Source organism: Eumetopias jubatus, unplaced genomic scaffold, assembly GCF_037043125.1.
Source record: "Eumetopias jubatus isolate StellerSeaLion01/CBP00866 unplaced genomic scaffold, mEumJub1_p1.0 scaffold_9, whole genome shotgun sequence".
In the NCBI taxonomy this organism is placed as follows: domain Eukaryota; kingdom Metazoa; phylum Chordata; class Mammalia; order Carnivora; family Otariidae; genus Eumetopias; species Eumetopias jubatus.
In genome coordinates, this window is record NW_028274815.1 from 131,063,384 (window position 1) to 131,088,795 (window position 25,412).

The window sequence follows — 25,412 nt, forward strand, 5'->3', positions numbered from 1 at the left end:
GATGCTTAGAACGCACGGAATGCGCCTGCGCGGTGACTGCGCGGAGCGGGGCGGGGCCAGGACTCAGCAGGTGAAGAGCTTGCCCGCCAGCGCCCGGTACAGAGAAAGGGCTCCGCGCGATCAAGTTCATGTTTCACCTGGGTAGCAACAGTTGAAGGTCCTTTCTCCCAGCGTCACCGTTTGTTCCTTGGACGCTGAGGGAAGCGCCAAGGCAGGGGCTTTCTGGGCATCACTGCTGTCCGTGGAGGGACACGTTGGTTTGGGAACATTATCTTCTAATCCTGAAGCTGAAATGGAGGCAAAAAGAAGTGTTAATTTCTCAAAAACCACCACCATGGTAAGTCTTACAATATAAGCAGGATTGTTTTATCTCCATCACCTCTCCAAAAAAAAAAAAAAAAAAAACAACACCAAAAAAAACCAACCCCCCACACAAAAAACAAAAACATTAAAAAATGGAAAGCCACATACACTCTGGCCTTACAGAAGTCCTTTCTTGAACTACCAACTTCCAGAAAATACAGGGTACAAGGGACATGGAAACAGGACAGACTGGCAAGATCCAGGCTGCAAAACTTTGCAACTGGGGCTTCTCAAATGACCTACTGAAAACTTAGTTTGTAAAAGATGTTCCGATCCATCACAGGCTGCTATTTTTATAAAATATAATGCAAATTACAAATGAAATACAGGGGGGAAAAAAAAAAAGACCCAACATTAGAGATGAAAGAAGGCTGGCCCAGCAATGTCAAGCTCTTTTTCAAAGCTTACTCGATTTCTGAATTTGTTTTGTCTCCATTCAGTAGGTCACAGACCACACTTCAAGCACCACTGGTCTCCTGGACAAAATGCCACTGTTTCAGCAAATCACTTAAAGATGAAGGGGGGAAAAAAACAGACTCAAAGATACGACTTGTGGTATCAGGAGGTTACTTGGATCCCGATTTAAACATATCATAAGCCATTTAAGACCATGACAAGCATGAACACTAAAGTGTTTTTTTTGGGGGGGGTGTGTGTGAAGATGAAATTAAGAGTTTTTAAAGAGCATTCTCATAGTTTAGGGATGGATATTTACAAGTTGTATAGATATCGGATGCTGCAAAATACCTCAGGGCAGGGGAATAGCTGGAAGAAGAAACAAGCCTGGCCCCAGGTACACACATGGGAGTTCGTGGCTCATGTTCTATTACTAGGGTAGAATCATGTGAAACTGATGTTTTTGTGGGCCAAAATGGTCAGATAGTTTCATGTGGTCCAATCTAATGTGGAGGTTTAAACATTTCTGTAACAAAACCAAAGCATTCCCGAAAGATTATAAAGTGATTTCTCTCCAAACAGATTTAAATCCAAGGAATAAAGAGGTGCTGTCAATGCCTGAAGTCTTAAAAAGATACTGATAAATTATGGGCCAAAGGCTGGGACTGTTTTCGCTCCAGGTAGAGAAGGTGGATTCCGTTTTCAGTGAGAGGCTTGTCAGGGTAAACCTCTTACCCCGAGCAGCTAGTGAACACATTGGTGTGGGCTTTAGCTCTTAGGCACAGGGCTTGCTTAGCTACTTGCTAACTGAAACTTAACCTTTCTGAGCCTCAGTTTACTCCTTTGAAAAAGGATAATGGACCCGCCGCAGAGCTGCAGGGTTAAGAGAACAATGTAAATTCTCAGTGCATCACTCAGCCTGTGCTTGTAAACACAATTCAGGAATAAAGGATTGCAGAGGTCCCATCTGAATAGTGGTGGTGCTCAAAGCCCCTTAACAGGGTCTGAACAAGTGACTGAATCTTGTGGCTCTCCCCTAAGGGTCATTTTGCCCCCAGGGGTTATCTGGGAATGCTTGGGGATATTTTTGGTGGTCATATATGCACACACATAGGTGACTGTGGCATCTAGCAGGTAGAGGCCAGGGATGTTGCTAAACATCCTACAACGTACAGGAGAGCCCTCACGCCTGTATCCGAGTCACATGAATTGTGGGTTTTAAATGTAGCTTCCCAGGGCTCACCCCAGATAACTTGGGGTGAGGGTGGTTACAGGTAAATCCCAGGAACCTGCACTTTTGAAGCCCTGCCCAGTGATTCCATCATATACTTCAAGCCCTTGCTACTTGAAGGGTGGTCCCCAGAGCTAACAACAGCATAACATGGAAGCTTGTTAGAAATGCAGAACCTCAGGTACCAGCCAACAGAATCAATCTGCACTTTAACAAGATCCCCAGGTGATTCCTGTGCACATTAAAAATAGGAGTAGCCCACCACTAAGGCACTGCTTCTCAAACAGGTGCATCAGCATTACCTGGAGGGCTTGTTAAGGCTCAGGTGGCTTGGGCTCCACCTTTAGAAGTCCTGATTCAGTGGATCTGGGGTAGAGCTGGTCATTTTTCATTTCTAACAAGTTCCAGCTGATGATGATCTGGCAACCACACTTTTGAAAACTTCTCTGTGAGAAGGGAAACTGGTTCAGAGATGCTGAAGGTTGCAGGGCTAGAAGTGTTCAGCTGACCAGAACCCACACTGGCCAGATCTGAATGAAGCCCATCATTATGCTCCTCAGAGAAAAACCCAAAACCTTGCACTACTTAGCAATTCGTATTAAAGAAAACCATCAAACTCTTAAGGATTTTTAATCCCAGAGAAACCAAGAAAGATTGAAAAGTGAAATCTAAGTGAGAAGTTGTAAGGCACAGTGGTTTAGAGAGCTGACTGGAAAGCCAGGGCTAAGTTTCAAATTTCAGTTCTATCATTTATTAGCTGTGTGACCCTGGAGAAGTTACTCAACTTCCCTGTTCCTCAATTTCCACATCTAAAATGGGGATCATGGCTCTTCTCTCCTAGGTTTAGGTGAAGATTAAATCCTTTAGTATATGTAAGAGGACCTGGTACATAAGTTAACACCATATAAACATTGATTTTGTTCATTGATGGGTAGACGTGAGCCACCAGATTCTGCAAGGGAGGGAAATGTATTGTGCCATGAAAACTTGGGAACAGGCAGAAGAAATTGATGTGTTAAAGCCAAAAAAAAAAAAAAAAAAAAGGCTATCCAGGGGCGCCTGGGTGACTCAGTTGGTTAAGCATCTGCCTTCAGCTCAGGTCATGATCTCCCTGCTCAGGGGGGAATCTGCTTCTTCCTCTCCCTCTGCCCCCCACTGTCGCTCTCAAAGTCTTAAAACAAAACTAATGCTAGAAAGGGTCACCCAGGTAGAATGTGGAGTGGCATGAAGGGCCTCCCAAGGAGACTTCCTTCCTTTCAAACATCCAGGAAACCAAGCCAGTCTGGAAGCCCACTCTCTCCTGAAAATGGTACAGCTGGGACAGAGACCCTCTAGTCTGAAAGTGGGGGTGAGCCACATGATAGAACCCAGTTTAGTACAGTGGGCGTTTTTTAATCCTATGAAAAACCACTTCCTTTCATAAGGTTACCCTCAGGTGGTTTTTTTTAACTGGTCATGACTGCAGTCTACCAATTGACTGGTTCCATTTTATTTATTCCAAAACCTATTTGAGTAGCAAAGCCATTTGCAAATTAATGGTGGCCCACCCCTGCTAACTGTGGGGTGCGGGAAGCCTAAACAAACCTCAAAAAGAAGGTGGGCCTTTGTTCAGCTGGACAGACCCAAAATGCAGGAGGAAAAACCACATCAGTTGGAATGTTGCTTTTTCTCTACAGAGTGGCTGGCGCTTAATTCTGATTGTGCCCTGCTCCCACAGGGGGCACGCCGAGTACCTCACAATGCAGAACACCCTAAGCCTTCTAAACAGAGGGCGTCTCCAAAGGAGCCATCTTCACAGCAGCTATGCGAGAACAAAAGGAGCCCAGGGCCCCCACACAACAGCCAGGGGTCATTCAGGTTATTGTCTTTTATAATTGCTTCCCCCCAAGATTCAACACTCCCAACAACACTCTCCAGTTCCTCCTTTATGGAGGATCAGCGGGGGACCACCCTCCAGGGAGACCCTCCCGTTGCAACCCGTGTCCATTATAGTCTTTGGGCACAAAGGTAGTTATGGTCTTTTGGTTAAAAGGTAGTTCCATCCAGCCCAATTTTAGTTTTATGTACTATTATTTCCAAAGTAGCTTCATTACACTTCTCCCCTCCACTACTCTCCTTGGGCCTGTGGTCATCAAAGCCCTGCAGACTGACTTGGCACTGCTGGAAGTCTGAGGCTTATTCTTAGAAGAGACCTGAGATCCCCCAGCTTCCTTTCTGGGCCGAAGGAACGCAAGGGAGAGGGAGAAAAAAGTTCAGTCGGAACTAGGAGGTTATCAGTTAACCGCGGGGGTGGAGAGGAGATCGAGTGGGAATTTAAGTTATCTGAGGGCAAGATAATCAGAAGGGAAGCGCCTTAGAGATGCAGATTCCCCAACCCCACCTCGCCCCAGAGATTCCAATGGGGGCGGTGCCTAAGGGTAGACTGAGGAATTTAGCGAGTTAGCAAAGCTGCCCACCTGCAGGCTCTTCAGAAACAGAGGCTCCACTGACCACAAGGTGAGAAATACTGCCCTGAGGACTTAGGGTAGTCCGGGGCCTCTGCGCGTCACCCGGACCCCCTCCACCAGCCACTTGGCGGCCAAGTCAGTCCGCAAAGTCCGACCATGGCAGTGGTTTGCTCGACACAACCGTCCCTCCAAAGCCTCATTTAAAGTAAAAGGGTCCTAAAGTAAAAGGCAAAGTTCTTGCTGGAGTCCCTAGGGCACCCATCATCTGTCCGACCCCATGTGCCTCCCCCCAACCCCCCGCCAATGCTGCAACCTTGCTGACGTCCTCGGCCTCCGCACTTGCTGTTCCCTCTGCTTGGAATGCTCTCCCCCCAGACATCTCCAAGCCTCTCACAACCTTCGGGTTTTTTTTACTCGATGATACCCACCTCCGCGAGGCCCTCCCTGGACAACGTATGTGAAATGCCCCCTCGCCCTCACATCTCTCCCTTCCCAGCTTCGTGAGGTCTGCTTCCGCCGCTCACCCCTAACGCACCTTACGCCTCCCCATTCTGTCTCGAGGGCCGTCTTTCTCGACCCCACTCGGCCATAAACTCGAGAAGGACTGGAATCCTGTATGCTTGTTCATCGCCGTTGCCCTCGCCAGCACCTAGCTCCAGGGCCGGGCGGAAACTCAGACATCCCCCCCTAGTCCCGGACGCGGGTCTCAGAACGCCCACCTTCCAGGCGCGCCACCGCAGGCCAGCACCAAGGAGGTCAGGGACCCGGGCGCCGGCGCGCCCCGAAGAGGGCCCTCCGAAGGGGTCTCGGAGCATCTTCCCAGCGTGTTTGGGAGAGGAACCGCGATTTACTAGCGCTTGGGGCAGCCGCATAGTTTACCCGCAGAGAGGGAATTTACAAGGAGGTGTAACTTACAAAGGCGCAGGGCTGGGGCGCCGAGGTCCCAGCCCCAGCCCTAGAGTTGGAGGCTTCACCCCGCCCTTCCACGCCCAGAGCCCCGCACCCGCGCAGGTCCCGGGACCGTCCGAGAAACTGCCGGCAGCCCCCAGACTGTGCGTCCGCAGCGCTACTCACCCGGGCCCCCCGCCGCCCCCGGGCCAGCCTCCGCGAACTCGCGGCGCCCGGGCGGCGGCTCCTTGGAGTTGAGGTGCTGAGGTTTAGCCTGCTTGCGCCGCGACATGGCGAGAGGAGCGCGGCCCCCGACGAATCGCGGCGAGTGGCCTGCCTCCCACAACCGCTTCCCGGAGTTCAGAAATTACCCCTCCGCTTCCCCGGCTGGAGCGCGCATGTCCTGGCAATTCTGCTCCTCAGCCGAGCAGGACGATTTATCAAGAACCCTGACGGCTGATTGGCCCGGAGCCAAGACCTCGGGGGTCGGGGGGAAGCGTAGTCAGCGCCCCTGCAGCCCACACCACCTGAGAGCTCGTTAGAAATGCAGACTCTCGGGCTCCACCCCAGACCCGCTGAATCAGAATCTGCATTTTAACAAGCTCCCCAGGTGATTCGCATGCACATTAAAGTTTGAGAAACGGTGTCTGCATTTTAACGAGATCCCCAGGTGATTCGTTTGCCCATTAAAATTTCAGAAGCACAGCTCTCCTCCAACTTTCATGTAAGCTCGAATCACTGGGGATCTCGTTAAAATGCAGATTCTGACTCAGTGGGTCTGGGGTGGGGCCTGAGCTTCGGTATTTCTAACGAGCTCCCAGGTGATTCCGCTGCTGCCGCACAAGCCGTGTTTTTAGAATCTGACTTAATTAGTCTGGGCGGAAACCTGGGCATTGGTTTTTTTTTTAAGCTCCCCAGGTTATTCTGATGTGCAGCCAAAGTTGAGAAGCACGACATCCAGCATCTTCGCATTTAAAATTTAAATGAGCCCAGAGAGTCTCCAACTGCAGATGAACCACTTTACTGAGGAGTCCATTAAAAATGCAGATTCCGAAAGTTTTGGCTTCAGGCGGCAGAGCCCAGTAATCTGTATTTCTATACGGCTCCCCCAAGCCCCACCCCATCCCTCGCGCGGTGACTCGAGCGCTCCAGGTCTAAGACCACACGCGCGAGAAGCCTCAGGGCCAACAGAGGCGTGGGCCCGCCCAGCAGGTGACTGGGGCGTGGTGTGTGTGGGGGTTAGCTAATTGGCTTTCATGCTCAGACTGGCTGGAACCTTGATGAGACCCAAGGCGGGGGGAAAACCCCTCCTTGCACCAGGTGAACGACATCCAACAGGGAGCAGGGAAGCCACCTACATCCCTCTGGTGTTTACTTTCTACAAATTGGGGAGTTGCTTAAGGCGGGGCTATGCCCAAAGCTTGCCCAAACCTGCGAATCACGTGGGGGCCCTTGCTAGAAAAGACCCAGGTTCGGCTCTGAATCCTTGGGGGCAGAGGCCTGGGAGTCGGTGTATTTAACAGCGCCCCCTGCTGACAGTTGGCGCTGTGGCTTGGGCCGCCCCTTGGGGTTCAACAGCCGTCTGTAACTCGCCTTTTGTGGGGTTACCGTTAGCAAATCCTAGGGTAGGGCCTGCAAGAAGACGATTTTTACATTTCTCAAAAACTGAGTTGTTTTTCTCCAACTTCCCGCTGATTTTCACATGGTGAATGGATTTTAGGGATGGCTGTGTAATGCCAGGTGATGTCACTCAAGGTTAAATTATTTATTTATATATTTATGTATTTACTTACAACTTTTTAGAAAAGTAATTCCTACCCCCAACGTGGGGCTTGAACTCACCGCCCGGAGATCAAGAGTTGCAGGCTCTACCCACTGAACCAGCCAAGCGATCCAAGGTTAAAGCTTGGAGCCTCCCCCCTTTTTTAAAAGCAACTTTTAAACTTTTCTCCAGGAGGTAGCTACACACATACAGTGGTTGCCTCGGGAAGCAAACCCAGCCAGAAGGATGGGAGATATCTGATACCCCTTCATACTGCGTGAGGTGTGTACAGGTGTTTATATAATTAATATTTAGACAGCATTTTGTCAGCTCAGGTGCACACAATTGGATTAATCCTTGGTACATGACACCTGGTCATTACTGATCCTTTGCTGGCTTATGTTTGTTTGGCTGCTTGTTTGTTCCCAGGCTTCTTAGGATATAATAAATACCAGGGAACCCACCACCCAAAACTGGGAGCATAACCATAACCTACATCTCTCTGATACAGCCATCAACCTAAACCCCACATACTTCATTCCTTTGCTTTATCTTTGCAGCAAGCTCTTTTGCATCTACGTGTAATCTTAAAAAACACAATTTTAATTTTTAAAGAACTTAAAAAGGGTATGTAATTTTCTAGGAATCTCCCCTCATTTACTATATTGCCAAAATCATCCAAATCGCTGTCACTGTCATTCGCCTGACTGATGTGTAATATTCTATGGTGTGCAAATAGCACAGTTTATACATCTGCCCTCCTGTTGATGGGCACTTGGGTTGTATCCCAGTCTTTCTGAATTGTGTGGGTATGATCTATGACCCTTCTAAAAAGTGTCAGAGGTTAAGTGAATGTACACATTTTTGGATTGTAGGTGACTGTTTAAGAGGTTACGCCAAAGTGGTGGCACCAATTGACACTTCCGCCAACAAAGTAAGAAATACTGTGGAGCCACATCCTTTCCTATACTCAGTATTATCAGATGTCGAATTAATATACAATGATATTTCACTATGGTCTTGATTTGCATTTTCCCTGCATGTATGGTTTCAACAAAAAACAAAGCAAAATTTATTTTTCACAAAAGGACAGCAACTGATTAAATTTGTTTCATTTTTCGAAGGCATTGTAATACTTTTTAATGTATCTATTCAAAGTTATGGCTGTAAATTAAATTCATTACCATGTTTGGTTTTAATGGCTTGACTTCAAGGGTCATAACTGAAAAATTGAAAAAAAAAATATAGGGGCGCCTGGCTGGCTCCGTCGATAGAGCATGCACCTCTTGATCTAGGGGCTGTCAGTTCAAGCCCCACGTTGGGCATAGAGCTTACTTAAAAAAAAAATCACATATATAACTCTTAGATTAGAGATCTAAGTGAAAGCAGGGTATCATTCATTGGCTATGATAAGTCACAATTCTCCTCCAATCCCATTCACCAATTATACAAGTTGACTATTTGTTTTTTGAAATCCAGCTTGTAAATTTTCATCTTCCCTGATAATCAACTTGGGGCTTTTGCCAATTAAACTGAAGAGGGCGCATCACTACATCTTTACCAGATGGATTTCAAACCCACCGTTTGAACAAGGTTTAAACAGATCAGAAAATTCTGTTGCTAAGTTTAAACACGCAGAATGAGGTTTTTCCAGGTGACACCTTTTCATCTTCCTTCAGCAACAAAATCACAGAACAAGGAAACCGTGGCCAAACATGCATTTCAAAATATTTTCACCACAGGATTGTTTCTCTAGAAATGAGTTACTTTCTCATTCTTTATATATCATCTTCATCCTGATTTTTTTTTTTAATGATTGTTAGGTAGTCCCCTTCAAGAGAAAGTCAAATTTTCAACGCTTGTCACTTTTTAAAGGAAAGATGGAAAATCTCTGTAATTTTGATAACTTAAGTCTTTTGCCAAGAGATAAACAGTGCACCTCTAAATTATACAAGATTCTCCTCATCCCTCTAGATCTCTTTATAAAGCATTATAAAGATTGAGAAGCAGTAAAATGTAAATAACATTACTCTAGAGCCAATGTGAGTTGGAATCCTGGCTTTGTGACCATGTGGCCTTGGGAAAGCTGCTGTGCACTCCAGTTTTCTCATCAATAAAATGGCAATGCTAATATAACTGGGGCGGTTACAGGGATGAATAGATTTCTCTATGCAAAGGACAAAGAATAATGTCTAGTGGCGAGCCGTACTCCCTACGTGTTAACCATGACTATAATAGCAGAGTAAATGTATTAGTTTACTACAATGGTTATCATGTATAATAATAGCTCACACTAATCCAGAATTGGTGGTTCCAATTAACTAGGCACAGATATTGTTGTCCATGGAAATAAACTGGAAGCAAACACATCTGTGTTGACTTCACCCAACCCTTCTGAGTTGCAGATTTTCTATGCTTTCATACCAGTTTCAATATATGTGTATTATTTTTTTAGAGAGAGAGAGAGAGAGAGCACGAGGTGGGGGGGTTGGGGAGGGGCGAGGTAGAGCAAGAATCTTAGGCAGGCTCCATGCTCAGCACAGAGCCCAACATGGGGCTCGGTCTCACAACCCTGAGCTCATGACCTGAGCAGAACTCAAGAGTTGGATCCTTAACTGATTGAGCCACCCAGGCACCCCAATATATGAATATTAAATGAGGAATTCAAAGGGACTCATTTAATGCTGCTCAAGTAATTGCTTTCCTAAGAGAAAAAGGCATTGCTCATCTGACTTCTGTCCTTTCCACTACCTTTCTCCACTATGGATATAGGAATGAATGAATGAATGAATAAATGTTTATCCAAGTATAAATGATTCCCAAAGAGGGTGTAAAGGCAGACAGGAGCAAATCTGACTTCTTTCTCTGCCAGGAATTTATTTGTTCAACCGGTAATTTTTTGAGCTCACACTATTGCCTGGCTCTGTTCCAGGTGTGGGGTACAGAGTGATATGCAAGACAAACAAGACCCAGCAGGGCAGCCAGAGAATGAATGAATGAATGAGTGCATGAGGTCATTTCAGATAAGGATGAGCGCCATGATCAAGATGACGTGGGGGGGCATGAACCAAGAATGACTGAGTGGTACGGGGGAGGGTAGCTGAGTTTGGCTAGAAGTGACCTTTGGGCTAAAACCTGATGTAATAGGCAGCCATGGAAAGAACCAGAGAGAGAGCATTTCTGAGGGAGGTAACAAGCAAAGGCTCTGAGAAGATCAGCTTTGGCGTGTTTGAAGCAAAGTAAGAAGCATCAGTGGCTAGTTGGTTCCCAGAAAAAAAAATATGTCTTGTAAAAAGTTGAAAAAAAAAGTCCAAGCTCACTTATGATGATAGAAATGCAAGTTAAAATAAATTGAAATACCATTTTTATCTTGTCTGAACAGGGAAGATTAAATGCACACATATTAGCAAAGGTGCACACATGTTATGATCCATCTATTCCTCCCTCACGCTGCACTTCTCACACTTACTGCTCATGAGAATCACTTGGGGACCTTGTTAAATGCAGATTCTGACTCCAGTGTGTCTCAAAATCTAACATGAGTGCAGATCACCTGGGGACCTTGTTAAGGAGCAGATTGTGATTTCAGTGCTTCTCAGACCTTAATGTGCAGAAGAATGATCTGGTGATGTTGTTAAAAGCAGATTCTGGGCAACCAACCTATGAAGAGGCATTCAGCCTCACTAATTATGACGGAATGAATATTAAATAACCATAAATTCCTCTCTCTTTTCTCCCTATCAGATCAATAAAAATTAAGAATGCTGGTAACATCTACCGTTAGCAAGAGCACAGGGAGTTTGGTCTTCTAATGCATTGCTGGTGGGAGCGTGAATGTTTATCGCTGCTTCAGAGAGCAATTTGGCAATACCTTTTTAAAGTGCCAGTGATCTATCAATTCTGCTTTCCACCTATTCTCCAGAGAAATGTCTGCTCATGCACACAAGGGAGCGTGTCCAAGGATGTTTGTGGCAACACCACCGTCATAGTAAAAAAAAAAAAAAAAAAAGCCATTGAGAAATAACCTAACTGCCCAACAACAGGGGACTGGCTAGGTTAAACTAAGGTTTAGCCATACCATGGACTACCAGGCAGCAAATAAAAGTAATCACCAGATTTATGAACACACGCATGGCTAGAGTTCCAGATACACTGCACTGAAGAAAAAGCAAGTTCCACAGAGATAGAATTAAACATCTATTCAGATCCATATATGCTTTAATGGAAAGTAAAAGGTACTGGAAGGATACACACTGGCTATGCGTTAAGCAAGATGGCGGCCGGGTAGTAGCTTGAGGGAGGAAGGACTGGAGAGCCTGTGTTCCGTGTCTGTTTAAGAAGACATGATCCTTAGTATTATCTCCTTTTAAAAAAAATAGGGAATGGATTCCCACACTGCTTGACCGTTAAAAAGTTAAATAGTTAAAAAGCAATAGTTAAAATAATTAACTAAATTATGGTTCTGTCATACAATGGAATACATTCTGTATGACCATAATGGAGAATGATGTATTTCCTTGTGCACTGATATGGAATATTCTTCAACATATGTTAAGTGAAATATTCAAAGGACAGAACAGTATACAAATTATGCTACTGTGTGTGTATATATGTGTTTTACATACATACATACATATATACATACACACAATTGCATAGTAAAAACATAAGATATAGCAGCATCTCTCAATTAAATTTTTTTTCTTTTTTTTTAAATTTTTTATTGTTATGTTAATCACCATATATTACATCATTAGTTTTTGGTGCAGTGTTCCATGATTCAATTAAATTTAACACACAGACATACAGACACACGTGAGTGCAGATGAGACGGGAACTGGTAACATGAATTATTCCTGGGGACAGAACAGCAGTTGTCTGAATGACATAGTGATATACACTTTTTGGCAATCTCTTAAGTTAAAAATCTCAAGTTAAAAAATTTTAAATCATAAAATCTGGCACACCCACAAGAGTGTATAAAACACAAATGTACAATTTATGGACTAAAACAAACACCCTTGTAGCCACCAACAACTTAAGGTGTAGAACATTCCTAGTACCAAAGCAACTCTTTACATGTTCCCATCCATTAGCTTCTCCTGCCTTCTGCCACCTTCTTCCACTAGCTCCAATTTTGTGTAATTCTTATTTAAAAATAGTTTTGTCACTGTGCATCAATGATACTTCAATTAAAAAAAAAAACAGTAGTTTTGTCACCTAAATAATGTTGTTTAGTTCTGAGGCTTTTGGAACTGCATGGCTAATATTTCTTCCATTGCTTCTTTAAGTTTGTCAGATGCGACGTGGTGTTGCAGGCAGCTGCACTGGATTTTCTTTTCTTTTTTTTTTAAAGGTCCAACTTCTATTTATTTATTTATTTATTTATTTATTCATTTATTTATTAAGACTTTGTCAGAGAGAGAGCGTGCACACACGTGTGTAGGAGTTGGGGGGAGGGGCAGAGGGAGAAGCAGGCTCCACACTGAGCAAAGAGCCTGATGTGGGACTTGATCCCAGGACTCTGGGATCATGACCTGAGCCGAAGGCAGAGGCTTAACTGACTGAGCCACCCAGGTGTCCCTGCACCGGATTTTCACTCTCACATAAGCTCCACATGAATTTACCACATTTTACACCTTCGCTGCCAAAGGGTGGTTTCCGCTTTGGTAATTATGAGCAACGTCGCTGGGAACATTCTTACACAGCTTTCGTGGTTCTCGTGTGTAAGCTGCTCCACGCCCAGAATCTGCATTTTTAACAAGATCCCCCGTGACCCTCATGTGCGGTAAGTGTGAGACGTGCAGCGTGGGGGAGGACTAGCTGGATGATAGCACAGGTTCACCCTCAACATTCTGAGGAACTGCCGAACTTTTTCCGACGTGACCGTATCAATTTACATTCCCGTCAGCATATGTGACTTTTAAAATGAAAATGAAAAAAAAAGGGGGGAACTCGTTAAAAAGTCACTAGGGCACGGTTTTCGTTGAAAATGTTAATAACCACTACCCCGATCTTCACTTCCTCTTCTTTCCTTTCTGCTCCCACACCCAGCCCCTCCCCTTCACGGATTAGAATATGAACCAATGAGATGAATTCCTGGAGGAGGGTACCCTGTGGGTGACGCAGTGGATCAGGGCCCTTTATTTATAGAGAAAACAGCCTCCAGTCCACCTGCTGGCTCCTACAGGTTTGGTAGTTCCTGAACTCTAAAGGAATGTGGTCCCAGACGAAGAATCTAAGCTTTTAGACCTGGGGCAGGGTGTGGCAGACCAGGGCTTGTCAGTTGCCTTACCTGGTCCTGAAAAACGTGAATTTCCGATCCCTTTCTGGCAACACTGGAATCACCCGGACCAAGGGTCACCTGCAGATCCTTTGAGTGTTTCCGTGTCTTGGGCCGCAGTCTCCCTGACTCTGACACTGTCTACTAGGGCTCTTGCTCCGGAGCCATTCATCTGTTTAGCAAACATTAATTGGGTTCCACCCGGTTGTGAGGTTGCTCACCTCAAGGAATGCAAGGCAAGCCTAGAAGGAAGTCGCAGGGTAATGAGGAGGGAACCTAAGTCAACAGGCAGGTACAATACGCCGTGTGAGAAAGGTTCGCACGGTGGTCGGGGAAAGCCTGCAACAGGCGGGTTCGTAACCCCGGGTGTATAGGATGAGTCAGTCTTGGGCAGGTGGAGAAGTGAGGTGGAGAGGCTTCAGAGGCTTTCAGGCAGAAGGAACAGCTTGTGCCAAGACCAGGAGGTAAAGGGATGGCCCTTTTGAGGAACCTCCGTCTGGCTGGAGGTGGGCAGAATACTGGCAGGGAGGCAGAGGAGGAGGGTGGGAAGGAGACGCAAGGGCCGCGTATGGCAGCAAGGACACATTCAGAGGCAGATTCCAGGCTCCGTTTGACGAAGGTGAGGGTTACTTACTGCACCTCTCCTCACCTGAGAGGCAGCAATGCTGGAAAGGTACTGACTCTGACAACCATAACAGCGAACACTCACAGATGCTCACTGCGTGCCAGGTAGGGGCTGGGTTCGGGCACATTCTACATGGAGTATCTCACCCGAGTCCAGCTCTCCGCAGATGTGTGCTTTGAGCAAGTCTCTTAACCTCTTGAGCCTCAGACTCATCTGTAAAATGAGGATAATAAATCTACCGACCTCAAATGGTTTTCCTGAGTATTAAAAGGGACTGTGGGGCACCTGGGTGGCTCAGTTGGTTAAGCGACCGACTCTTGGTTTTGGCTCAGGTCTTGATCTCAGGGTTGTGAGATCGAGCCCTGTGTGGGACTCTGTGCTGAGTGTGGAGCCTGATTAAGATTCTCCCTCCCTCACCCGAAGGGGTACGTGCACCCCAATGTTTATAGCAGCAATGTCCACAATAGCCAAACTGTGGAAAGAGCCAAGATGTCCATCGACAGATGAATGGATAAAGAAGAGGTGGTATATATACACAATGGAATATTATGCAGCCATCAAAAGGAATGAGATCTTGCCATTTGCAACGACGTGGATGGAACTGGAGGGTGTTATCCTGAGTGAAATAAGTCAATCAGAGAAAGACATGTATCATATGACCTCACTGATATGAGGAATTCTTAATCTCAGGAAACAAACTGAGGGTTGCTGGAGTGGTCGGGGGTGGGAGGGATGGGGTGGCTGGGTGAGAGACATTGGGGAGGGTATGTGCTACGGTGAGCGCTGTGAATTGTGTAAGACTGTTGAATCACAGATCTGTACTTCTGAAACAAATAACGCAACATATTTTAAGAAAAAAGAAAAAGAAGAAGATAGCAGGAGAGGAAGAATAAAGGGGAGTAAGTCAGAGGGGGAGACGAACCAGGAGAGACGATGGACTCTGAAAAACAAACTGACGTTTCTAGAGGGGAGGAGGGTAGGGGGATGGGTTGGCCTGGTGATGGGTACCGTCCGTCACATTCTGCGTGGAGCACTGGGTGTTATGAACAAACAATGAATCATGGAACACTACACCAAAACAAATGATGTAATATATGGTGATTAACATAACAATAAAAAATTAAAAAAAAAACTAATGATGTATTGTAAAAAAAAAAAAAGATTCTCCCTCCCTCTCCCTCTGCCCCTCCACCCACTGCTCGCAAGCAACTTCTCTCGATAAAATAAAAATAAAATAAAATGAAATAAAATAAAATAAAATAAAATAAAACGACCGGCCTACAAGTCTATTCACTGCAGCACTCTCTGACGTGTTTGTCTACAGGTCACTTGCTGAATAAACTGTGGTAAAGCCACACAATGGCATACTTCGCCTCCGTTAAAAAAAAAAAAAAAGAATGAGGAATCTATGTACTCATTTGGTAAGATTTTCTGAATATATTAAATGAAAAAAGCAAGGGAAGCAAAAGGGAAGGGGATAATGGAAGAGTACATTCATGTTTGCTTATGCTTATATAAAGACACACTGGAAGCCTACAGAGTGTGGCGATTGCTGTTGGCGCCCACCCATATCCCCTCGCCCTTGTCACCTTGGTGCATGCTGGACGGACTTCCAGCGGTCAGTACTTGCATTATTTTTCCTGAGGGTTTTCTCTGTTTGCCAGCGTCCCCTTTGCCCACCTGTGCAGCGGTCTGAAAGACGTGGGCTATTCATCTCTTCTTGCCACCTCAGGAGTGGCTCTCAATCAGCAAATGCTGGAGTTGGTGGATAAATACCTCAGCGCCCTTGCCCCACAAATGGATAACTCTGAGGCATCAGTTCCTTCCTGCCTCCCAGGGGTTCCCAGCAGGAGTAAGTGCCAGATGCCCGAAGTGGCAACCCTGCTGATAACACACTCTGTTTCAGCTCCTTCCCTCCTCTGGCTCACTTCTCCACCCATCCCACTGTCGCTGTTTCCTGGGATCACCTCCCAAATAAGCTACTTGTTCTCTAATCCTTGTCTCGGGGCCTGCTATTGGGGAAACCCTAATAAGACCAAAAGAAAACAAAAAAGAAAGAAGAAAAAGAAAGAAAGAAAGAAGAAAGAAAGAAAGAAAGAAAGAAAGAAAGGAAGGAAGGAAGGAAGGAAGGAAGGAAGAAAGGAAAAAAGAAAGAAAGAAAGGAAAAAAGAAAGAAAGAAAAAGAAAGAAAGAAAGGAAAAAAGAAAGAAAGAAAGAAAAGCAGTTATCCGTACGGACCAGGAAGGGAACACAGGCTGGGAAAGAGACATCTCAATGTATAGCATCCTATATTGTTTTGTTTTGCTATGTGGACATTGTGAATGTATGAATTACTCATGAAAGAGCTCACAAAAACATCAGTGATTCTAGTCCTAAAAAGAACACATTGGCTGTTGGGGTACAGTGAACAGTTTTTGACAGAGCCCTATTCCTGCTATGCTCATTTCCGCTTGATGCCAAACCAATTGCCATATTGCAAAGGTGTGAGTCCCCCCAACTCCTCTCTCCCTGTTCTGTTAGGGGCATAAGTCCTAGGCTGCAAATGGAATGGGGAAGTTGAACGTGATGGTGAATCTTGGCATCACCTGTCCGGCAGTGTGCATTGTGGATTGGGGGTGAATCCACAACTTTTGGGCCTCAGTTTTATCACCTGAGAAGTGGACACAATAAATATCCATGCTACCTTTCTCTCAAAGTTGTAAGGAAAGTCCTGGATCTAGTAAAGTTCACCTACAAGAAGTGTGCATGCCTGACAAGCTTACGGACTGCTAAATCAATCAATCAATCAATCAAGCAATCAGTATGGTAAATGTATTTAATTTGAGGTGCTGGGCTTATAAAGAATCTACAAGAAACTAAAATGTATGATCTTTTCACCAGAGACACTCATGAGGAATGATGTAGCCTAAAGAATATTCAAAAATATAAACTTCTCTATAAGACAGAACTGGCCAAGTCATAGCTCTATAGCTTGGAACAAATGGCTTAATATATATTTACATATTTTTGTTTTTTGGAATTTTTTTTTAGATTTTATTTATATGAGAGAGAGAGAGAGCATGTGCACAAGTCGGGGGAGGGGCAGAGGGACAAGCAGACTCCCCACTGAGTGGGGAGCCCCACACGAGGCTTGATTCCAGGACCCCAAGATCATCACCTGAGCTGAAGTCAGATGCTTAACTGATTGAGCCACTGAGGTGCCCCCAAGTGATTTAATGTTTCTGGGCCTTGGTTTTCTTAAAAGAGCATTATTGCATTGTCTACTGTTTAGGCTGCCATAAGGGTTGACAAGACATTAGTTGTAGCATGCTCAGGGCATTACTTGGCAGAGTGGGAGCAGTCGATGAAAAATGACTTTTTCTATCAATTACTAGAGATACCCAAGGCTTCCTTTGACTCACTTTCTGTAATGGAGGGTCTATTCATCAGGACTGTATGCTTGCAAGTAAGAAAACACCCTTCCTTTTTTTTCCTTAGGAAAAAAACAATAATTTGTGCCAAAGAACTGAAGGTTGGGAGTACATTTTTATTTCAGCTCTGGCTTCATCCAGGGGCTCAAATATCATGCCGGCTTGGTCTTCCTCTGCTCCTCTCAGCACATCTTTGCTGTGTGCTGGTTTGCTCTCAGGCACTTCTCTCATGGGCTTCTGACATGGCTCCTAAAAAGTCCCACCTCCCAGTGTGCTTGCTCTTGGCTAATCCCCTCCCCTTGGCTGGACCTGGAGACTCACTTCTGCCCTGGTTAGGCGTGGTTGGCTTGTCTTGGATCATACGCCCATCTTTTCCACCAGGAGGTGACAAACTATGGTCTACGGGCCAAATCGGGCCACTGCCTGTTTCTGTAAATAGGATTTGTGGGAACGCAGGTTCATTTGTTGATGTTTATAAGTCTAGGGCTGTTTTTGTGCTAGAACTATAACAGACACTGGATGACCCCCTACATCTGAAATATTTACTCTCAAAGATTTCTGTTGAAATTAACAACCATTTCTGTTGCTTTAGAAAGAATTTGCTGACCCTTGCTTTAGCCCAGTCTCTTTGACCAAGGTCATGGAGTACTTTGATTGGCCAAGCATGGGACCGTGCTCTCCCCTATGAAGGGAGTGTGTCAGCCCCATTTGGAGCATATGGGCTGGAGTGGATCCCCAAGGATCATCTAGAAAATGCTCAGGGAAGGAGGTAGTTAGCAGAGGGAGCAGTGAACCTTCATGGTTTTGTATAACCACACTACCCTCCTTCCTTTGGGGAGCTAGTTGTGGTGGGACTGGCAGTGTTGGGGGAGGTCATTAAGAGGATGTGACCACTGGTTGACCTGTGAGCTGGACCCCAGCAATTGGAAGCTCCTCGCTCTCTCCCCAACCCTTAAAATATGGGTTCTGCTTGCCTTTCTGGCTCCCAGAAGCTGCCCTAAGGACATAGTCTTGAGATAGTGATCTGGTGCTTAGACCATCTGGATGGTACATGACTGAACCAGTTAAGGCCTCCATGTAGATGTTTAAGGGGCACCCGGATGGTGCAGTTGGTTAAGTGTCTGATTCTTGGTTTCATCTCAGGTTGTGATCTCGGGGTCAGGAGATCAAGTCCCGCGGCAGGCTCCATGCTAAGTTCGGAGTCGGCTTAAGACTGTCCTCTCCCTCTGCCCCTCCCCACCTCTAATAAATAAATAAATCTTTAAAAAAATTTAAAAATTAAGCTTTTAAGATTTGGCGGGAGGGTGCGGAGATCTATTCATCTTGTAGCTGCCCAAGACAAGTGTCATGTGTAAGTTCCCTTGCTTATGAAACCTACCACCTACCAATCTGGAGTGGCCTGACTCTTTCTTCCAGTATGGAGCTGGTTTCAGATGACTCCCAGGAAGCTCCCCAAGAGGTCTTGAACTGACAGCTAGTTCTAGAAAGCTACCGATGGCCAGTGGGCAGGATGGACTCGTCCTAGCTCACTGTACCCCCCAGACCACAGAGCTGCTCTGGCACTGGGCATGTGCCTCGGTGGAGAACCATTCCTGGGCTATTTATACAAAGCAAAGAGAAGGACTGCCCTCTGGGTTGGCTGAATTGGGATGGCGTTAAGCTGGAGTTGCCTGTGACCATATCCTTCTGCCATGTACAGAAAACCCATCTGCAGGAGGAAAGAATAAAGCCAAGCAAAGGCCTGCCGTGATGGGCGTGATTGTGGAAGAAGACACACGCACAAGACCACATCCCTGGTGTAGGTCCCCAGGTCCCCAGGTCCCCAGGTCCCTGGAGCGGCTCTGATCCCTGTGTTTCTTTCTCAGATTCTGGAAACTACCTAGTGTCTGTTCAGGAAGTGTTCTTACTTCTGCTAGTTTTAATGTGTTTCCTATTACTTGTAACCAAAAGAGTGTTGACAATATCTGATTGAGCTGTAGAGAAGGACCAGAGAGGGGTTCCCCTCACCTGAAATCAGGAAAAAGCAAAAACCCTAGGTAGACGCCATGGTGTATGTGAAACATATAGAATAGAGGGCGAGGTGCAGAGTCTTGAAAAGACAGTGAAACAAACAGATAAATGTGGAATATCCGAGTCTCGTCTATGGCAGAGAAAATACCTAAGAATCCCCAGAACTAATAAACTGCAGTTCCAGCTTCTGATCTCCTGATGTCTGGTGACCTAGCTTTCACTGCACATACCTTCCCACATTTTTGTTGTCACCTGGGTCTTACAAGCATTTAAGCCTTGGATTAAAAGTCCCTCTAAGAAGGAACTAGTTTTGGGGCGCCTGGGTGGCTCAGTTAGTTAAGCGTCTGCCTTCGGCTCAGGCCATGATCTCAGGGTCCTGGGATCGAGCCCTGTGTCAGGCTCGGTGCAGTCTGCTTGCGATTCTCTCTCTCTCCCTCTCTCTCTGCGCCTTCCCCTACTTGCAAAAAAAAAAAAAAATTATTGGGACATGTTTACTTTAAAAATTCCCCTTCTATGATGAAATCAAGGGCCAGCCCTGAAGCTGGTTCCCCTGCAGCTCTCAGAAGGGAGGAGAGTTCCCATGGCAATGGTGGGGGGGCCTCTTTCTGCATAAAAGTGCCAGGGTTTACACTGTTAGAGTGAAAACATCTGAGCTGGCTTAGTGTAAGACTTCTATGTTGGTATGGCCTCAAATTCTGTCCACTGGAGCCCTCAGTTTTGGTCAGTGACAAGGGATCCAATCAAAGCTTCTCTCTTTGGGAATGTATCAATTGGGGTTTGTTGATGATACGTAAGAGAAACTGTTGGCCATTTGAATCAGAACAGAAACTTATGGGCATCATGTGAGTCAGCCAAGTGCCTTGGGGGCGCGGAGAGCCCGGCTCAGGTGACGGGCAGAGAGGGAGGCCGGCCAGACAGGTGTAACCATGAAGGACATACCCTGTGGGGGACTATCTGCTTTGGATGCTGCAGGGAGACAACTCTGGTACTGATGCTGGGAACCCCTAAGCTGCAGCCCACTGCCCCCAGAGTGAGCCCCTGCTGCAACCATCATGCACTGTTCAGGCCTCTGCTGAAATGCTGTCACTGTGAATGAACTTGGATCCGTCCCTGTGGTTTGTGCTCCTTGTTCGGTCTTGGGCTGGAGCATCTGACTGGCCAAGCCTAGGTCACGTGCTTGTCCTCCAGCTGCAAGGAAGTGGTGAAGTGGTGGGAGTAGCTGATGTTCACCAGCTAGTAAAATGGCAGGTAGGGCACTGCCTTCCACTCAGGAGAGCACAATGACATGCCCTCCACCCAGGAAGGAGTTGGCTGCCGAGCAGCCCTACTAATGATGAGTGCGAGCTCTTGATGGCTTCACCAAGGTTACAGACGCACTGAGAGAGCAGATCATTGGTGTTGCCATTGGATACGGCTACATCAATTGACTGCCTACTGTGTGCCAGGTACTTCCCATGTATTATTTTATCTAATCCTACTTTATAAGACTCTAGGTTAGGTACTGTTATTGTTCTCACTATACAGAAAAAGAAACAGGTTCAGAGAGGTGAGGTCAACCTGTTGGGTCTTATCTCTGAGAAGATGCGGAACTGGGATTTGAACCCAATTCTTTCTGACTCCAGGGCCCTTGTTCTTAACCAGTACCCTCTACTGCCAACTGCTGCAGCGCTCCATGGGCCTGCTGTGCAAGCCAGGCAGGAGAGGTCTCTGTATGACTTCCTGACTCACTTATAGGTAATTTGCTTATAGGTAATTTGGGTGTATCCATGCTTTTCACACCGGATTAGGTAGAAAGGCACTCTCTGTGAAGATGATTGCAGGTTTGCTAACTTGTAAGAAATTTAATACTAAAAAAAATTTAAATTCTCATTGAGCCTCCAACATACCCATCTTTTAAATTAATCTGAACTCTGTCTTTCTGAAGACACTGGTAATTGAGAGTTAGCTCAAAATGAATAGATGCTCTGTGGGAAGGTCTAAAGTCTCATAAAAGTGGAGACCACTCCAGCATTCATTCCTTTCGTGTATCTTCTCCTGGGAGGCACCGAGTCTCAGAGCCACCTGGGAAAGTGCTGCCTCTAACAAAAGATGTCCTATGGAGATCAACAGGTGCTATGTAGATTGGGTGGGGAGTCCTGTGGGCAGGTTGTCTTTTCCCATGAAAGGAAACTGACCAGAAATTTAAAAAAAAGGAAGGAAGGGAGGGAGGGGGGAAAAAAGAGGCAGGACAAGATGGGAGGAGAGACCTGCTGTATTTGCATCCGAATTGTACTTTCTCATCACACTTGTGTTGAAAGTGATTTTTAAGTAGTATTGTAGGGAAAACATCATTTCATTCATTCAAATAGACACCGAATACTGGATATGGCAATTCCATAGGCAATCGCAAGCTGAAGGTTTCCCTCATAGTCTCCTGTGTTAGTCAGCTTTTGCTGTGTAACAAGCAACCTCAAAATCTCAGTGGCTTTCTACAAGGAATATTTATTTTCTTTTTTATAGGTCTGTGAGTTCATTGGGGCTCTGCTGGGTTTGGCTCTAGGCTGAGGGTTGGCTTGAGGTCGGTTCCATTGGTCTGCTCATTTCTCCTCGGGCCATCAGCCACATGGGGCATTGTTCTTCTCATGACAGGTCCCTTGAGAACAAGAGCATAAGCTACATTGTACAGGCACACTGAAAGCCCCTTTTCCCATCAGGTCCATGAGTATTCAATTAGCCAAAGCAATCACATGGCTTTGCCCAGAATCAGTGGGGTAGGGAAGCACATTCCACCCACCATGACGCCAATGGGCAAGGGTGGGTACCTACAATTCTGTTAACCTTGAAAATAGGAATACAGTCACAAGGTGAAGTATAAGCAGACTGATAAAGACTGTTTCTTGGAAAACTAACGGGTGGAATGTGGCCCTCTCTCATCTTTGCCTTGGGTTGTAACGCTGCATTCCACCGCTAGGGTGAAGCTCTAGTCATTATTTTACAGCTTCTGGCTCCCATCCATCAGGAATCACAGCAGGTTGGAAGCTGATTCACACCTGCTCTCCCAGCATTATTATCACTAGTGCCTCTTTACTCCCAGAGGTGTCCCAGTTTGGATGAGGAACAAGATGATCATATATATATATATATATAGTATAAATGGGGCACTTTTTTCTCCCGAAATAAACAACCTTCCCAGGAGCCTTACATACCATGAGGAACACCAATCTTTTTTCTCTTTTTCCCCCCCTTTTTCCTTCTGGAAAAATGCTCCAATTACAAATGACCTCTCTCTTTCCAGACCTTTATATGTTCCTGTCCACTTTAGAACACTCACCCCCATTTCTTGGTTCCTGCTTTTCAGCTGTGATGCCTATTCATCACTTTGACTTTCCACAGGCAGCCTCACCTGGCGGTCCAAATCTGGGTCACACGGCTTCCTTGTCGTGCTTCCATGTCCCCTGCTAGAGCACTGATGTGCTGTGGCAAATGTGTATTTGCTTATCTGCCTTACTAGACCGTGAACTCCCAGAGGGCAAGGATCCTGCCTGCATCGCGACACCAACATCTTATGTATGCCCCTGTGGCAACTGGTATTTGCTGAATGAATGCAACTGCTACTATTGTTTTAATGAGTATTAAAATATACATCAGATATGCATAAAACATAGAGAATAATTCTCTCATCAACCTCATGGTCTACCTGCTCCTCTTTCCTGCTCTCTCTTCTCCAGCCACATCAACCTCAAAAACCACAGGCACATTTCTCATTTAGGGTTTTTCCACTGGCTTTTCCCTTTGGAATTCTCTTCTTCTTAATATCCACATGGCTCCCTCCCTCCCTCATTCCAGTCTTTGTTCAATCTTAACTTCTCGGGAGGCTTTCCCTGACCATCTATTTAAAACCTCAAGCTCTGGTATCTAAGATCTATAAAGAACTTATCAAACTCAACACCCAAAAACCAAAAAATCCAGTCAAGAAATGGGCAGAAGACATGAATAGACATTTCTCCCAAGAAGACATACAAATGGCCAACAGACACATGGAAAAATGTTCAACATCACTCAGCGTCAGGGAAATACAAGTCAAAACCACAATGAGAGACCACCTGACACCCGTCAGGATGGCTAAAATTAGCAACTCAGGAAACAACAGATGTTGCCAGGATGCGGAGAAAGGGGAACCCCCTTACACTGTTGGTGGGAATGCAAGCTGGTGCAGCCACTCTGGAAAACAGTATGGAGGTTCCTCAAACAGTTAAAAATAGAGCTACCATATGACCCAGCAACTGCACTACTGGGTATTTATCTAAAAGATACAAACATAGTGCTTTGAAGGGGCACCTGCACCCCAATGTTTATAGCAGCAATGTCCACAGTAGCCAAACTGTGGAAAGAGCCCAGATGTCCACCAACAGATAAAGGATAAAAAAGAAGTAAAATGGAATATTATTATATATATTATATATAAGAAGTGATATATATATATAATGGAATATTACTCAGCCATCAAAAAGAACGAAATCTTGCCATTTGCAAGGATGTGGATGGAACTAGAGGGTATCATGCCGAGGAAAATAAGGCAGTCAGAGAAAGACAAATACCGTATGATTTCACTCGTATGTGGAATTTAAGAAACAAAACAGACGGACATAGGTAAAGGGAAGGAAAAATAAAATAAGATGAAATCAGAGAGGGAGACAAAGCATAAGAGACTCCTAAGTGTAGGAAACAAACTGAGGGTCGCTGGAGGGGAGGTGGGGGGAGGGGTAGCTGGGCGATGGGCATTGAGGAGGGCACTTGACATAATGAGCACTGGGTGTTTTATACAACTGATGAATTACTGAATTCTACCTCTGAAGCTAATAATACAGTATATGTTAACTAAATTTAATTAATTTATTTTTATTTACTTATTTATTTGTTTAAAAGATTTTATTTATTTATTTGAAAGAGAAAGAGAGAGAGTGAGCATGAGCAGTGGGGAGGGAGGGGCAGAGGGAGAGGGAGAAGCAGGCTCCCCGCTGAGTAGGGAGTCCAAAGCAGGGCTCGGCCCCAGGACTTTGGGATCATGACCTGAGCTGAAGGCAGACGCCTAATCGACTGAGCCACCCAGGTGCCCTAAACTGAATTTAAATAAAGAATAAAAAAATAAAAAAAGGAAAGTTTTTGGAAAAAAATAAACTAGGGCAAAACAAAGATAAGTAAATATCTGTCTGCCCAACCTATCTCTTCTCCCTGTAGAATGAATCTTCTCTTGCATATCTCATGTTGATTATAATCTCCCAGCCCCATTTTCCATTAGGCTCAGTGGGCATCATGCTCAGAGTCCAGGAAAGTGCTTTCATTTCTTTTGAAATCAAAAGAAAAAAAATTTAATATGATCCAGCCCAGATTACCCATCTTTGTACCCACATGGTTGTAAAATATAATTTTAAGTGTGTGTGTGTGTGTGTGTGTGTGTGTGTGTGTGTGTGTGTGTGTGTGTAGGAAGGGGGGCTTATGCAGGGAAAAGTACCCACAGCCCAGGACAACAGCAATGTGACCCTGTTGGCTCCCAATAATTTAATATTAAACTGTAACCTTCCTTGAAGCTTATGTTCTCTCATTTGGGGACTTATGGGGGGGGGGCTGTTTTGCTTTCATGACAGGATGAAGTCAGAGGCACCAAGCAAAATTAGAAAGCTAAACCAGAGTGCAAAAGGTATTCTTGCCTCTGTGCATTACCCACTAGTGAGACTCTCAATGCTGGGGAAGGAAGTAACAAGGTATGGACAGAGCTGGCTGGGCTCAAGTGCCAGTCACCAGCAGAGTGACCATGCATAGGTCCCATGACCCCTGTCTCTCCAGCCTGCTGAAAACACAGAACTAGGTAGTGAAGGAGCATTTTAAAGAGTGAAGGGTCAGTTTAAACAAGAGTCCACCCTCTGCAGCCTGAGCCCCTTGAACCTGCAGTTCACGTGTAAGATCAGGAAGTCCCCTGGTGGACAGATCCAGGGGGCTGAATCTGGTTCATCAGACTGC

General features: G+C 45.5%; 1 protein-coding gene across 1 annotated transcript in view; it reads right to left on the bottom strand.

The window, feature by feature from the left end:
• Positions 1–25,412, bottom strand: part of ZFP64 (ZFP64 zinc finger protein) — a 79,497-nt gene that overhangs the window by 13,457 nt on the left and 40,628 nt on the right. The window contains exon 6 of the mRNA XM_028125237.2: positions 138–287. Within this exon, the coding sequence (XP_027981038.1) occupies positions 138–287 (150 nt within the window). The remainder of the gene's footprint in view (positions 1–137; positions 288–25,412) is intronic.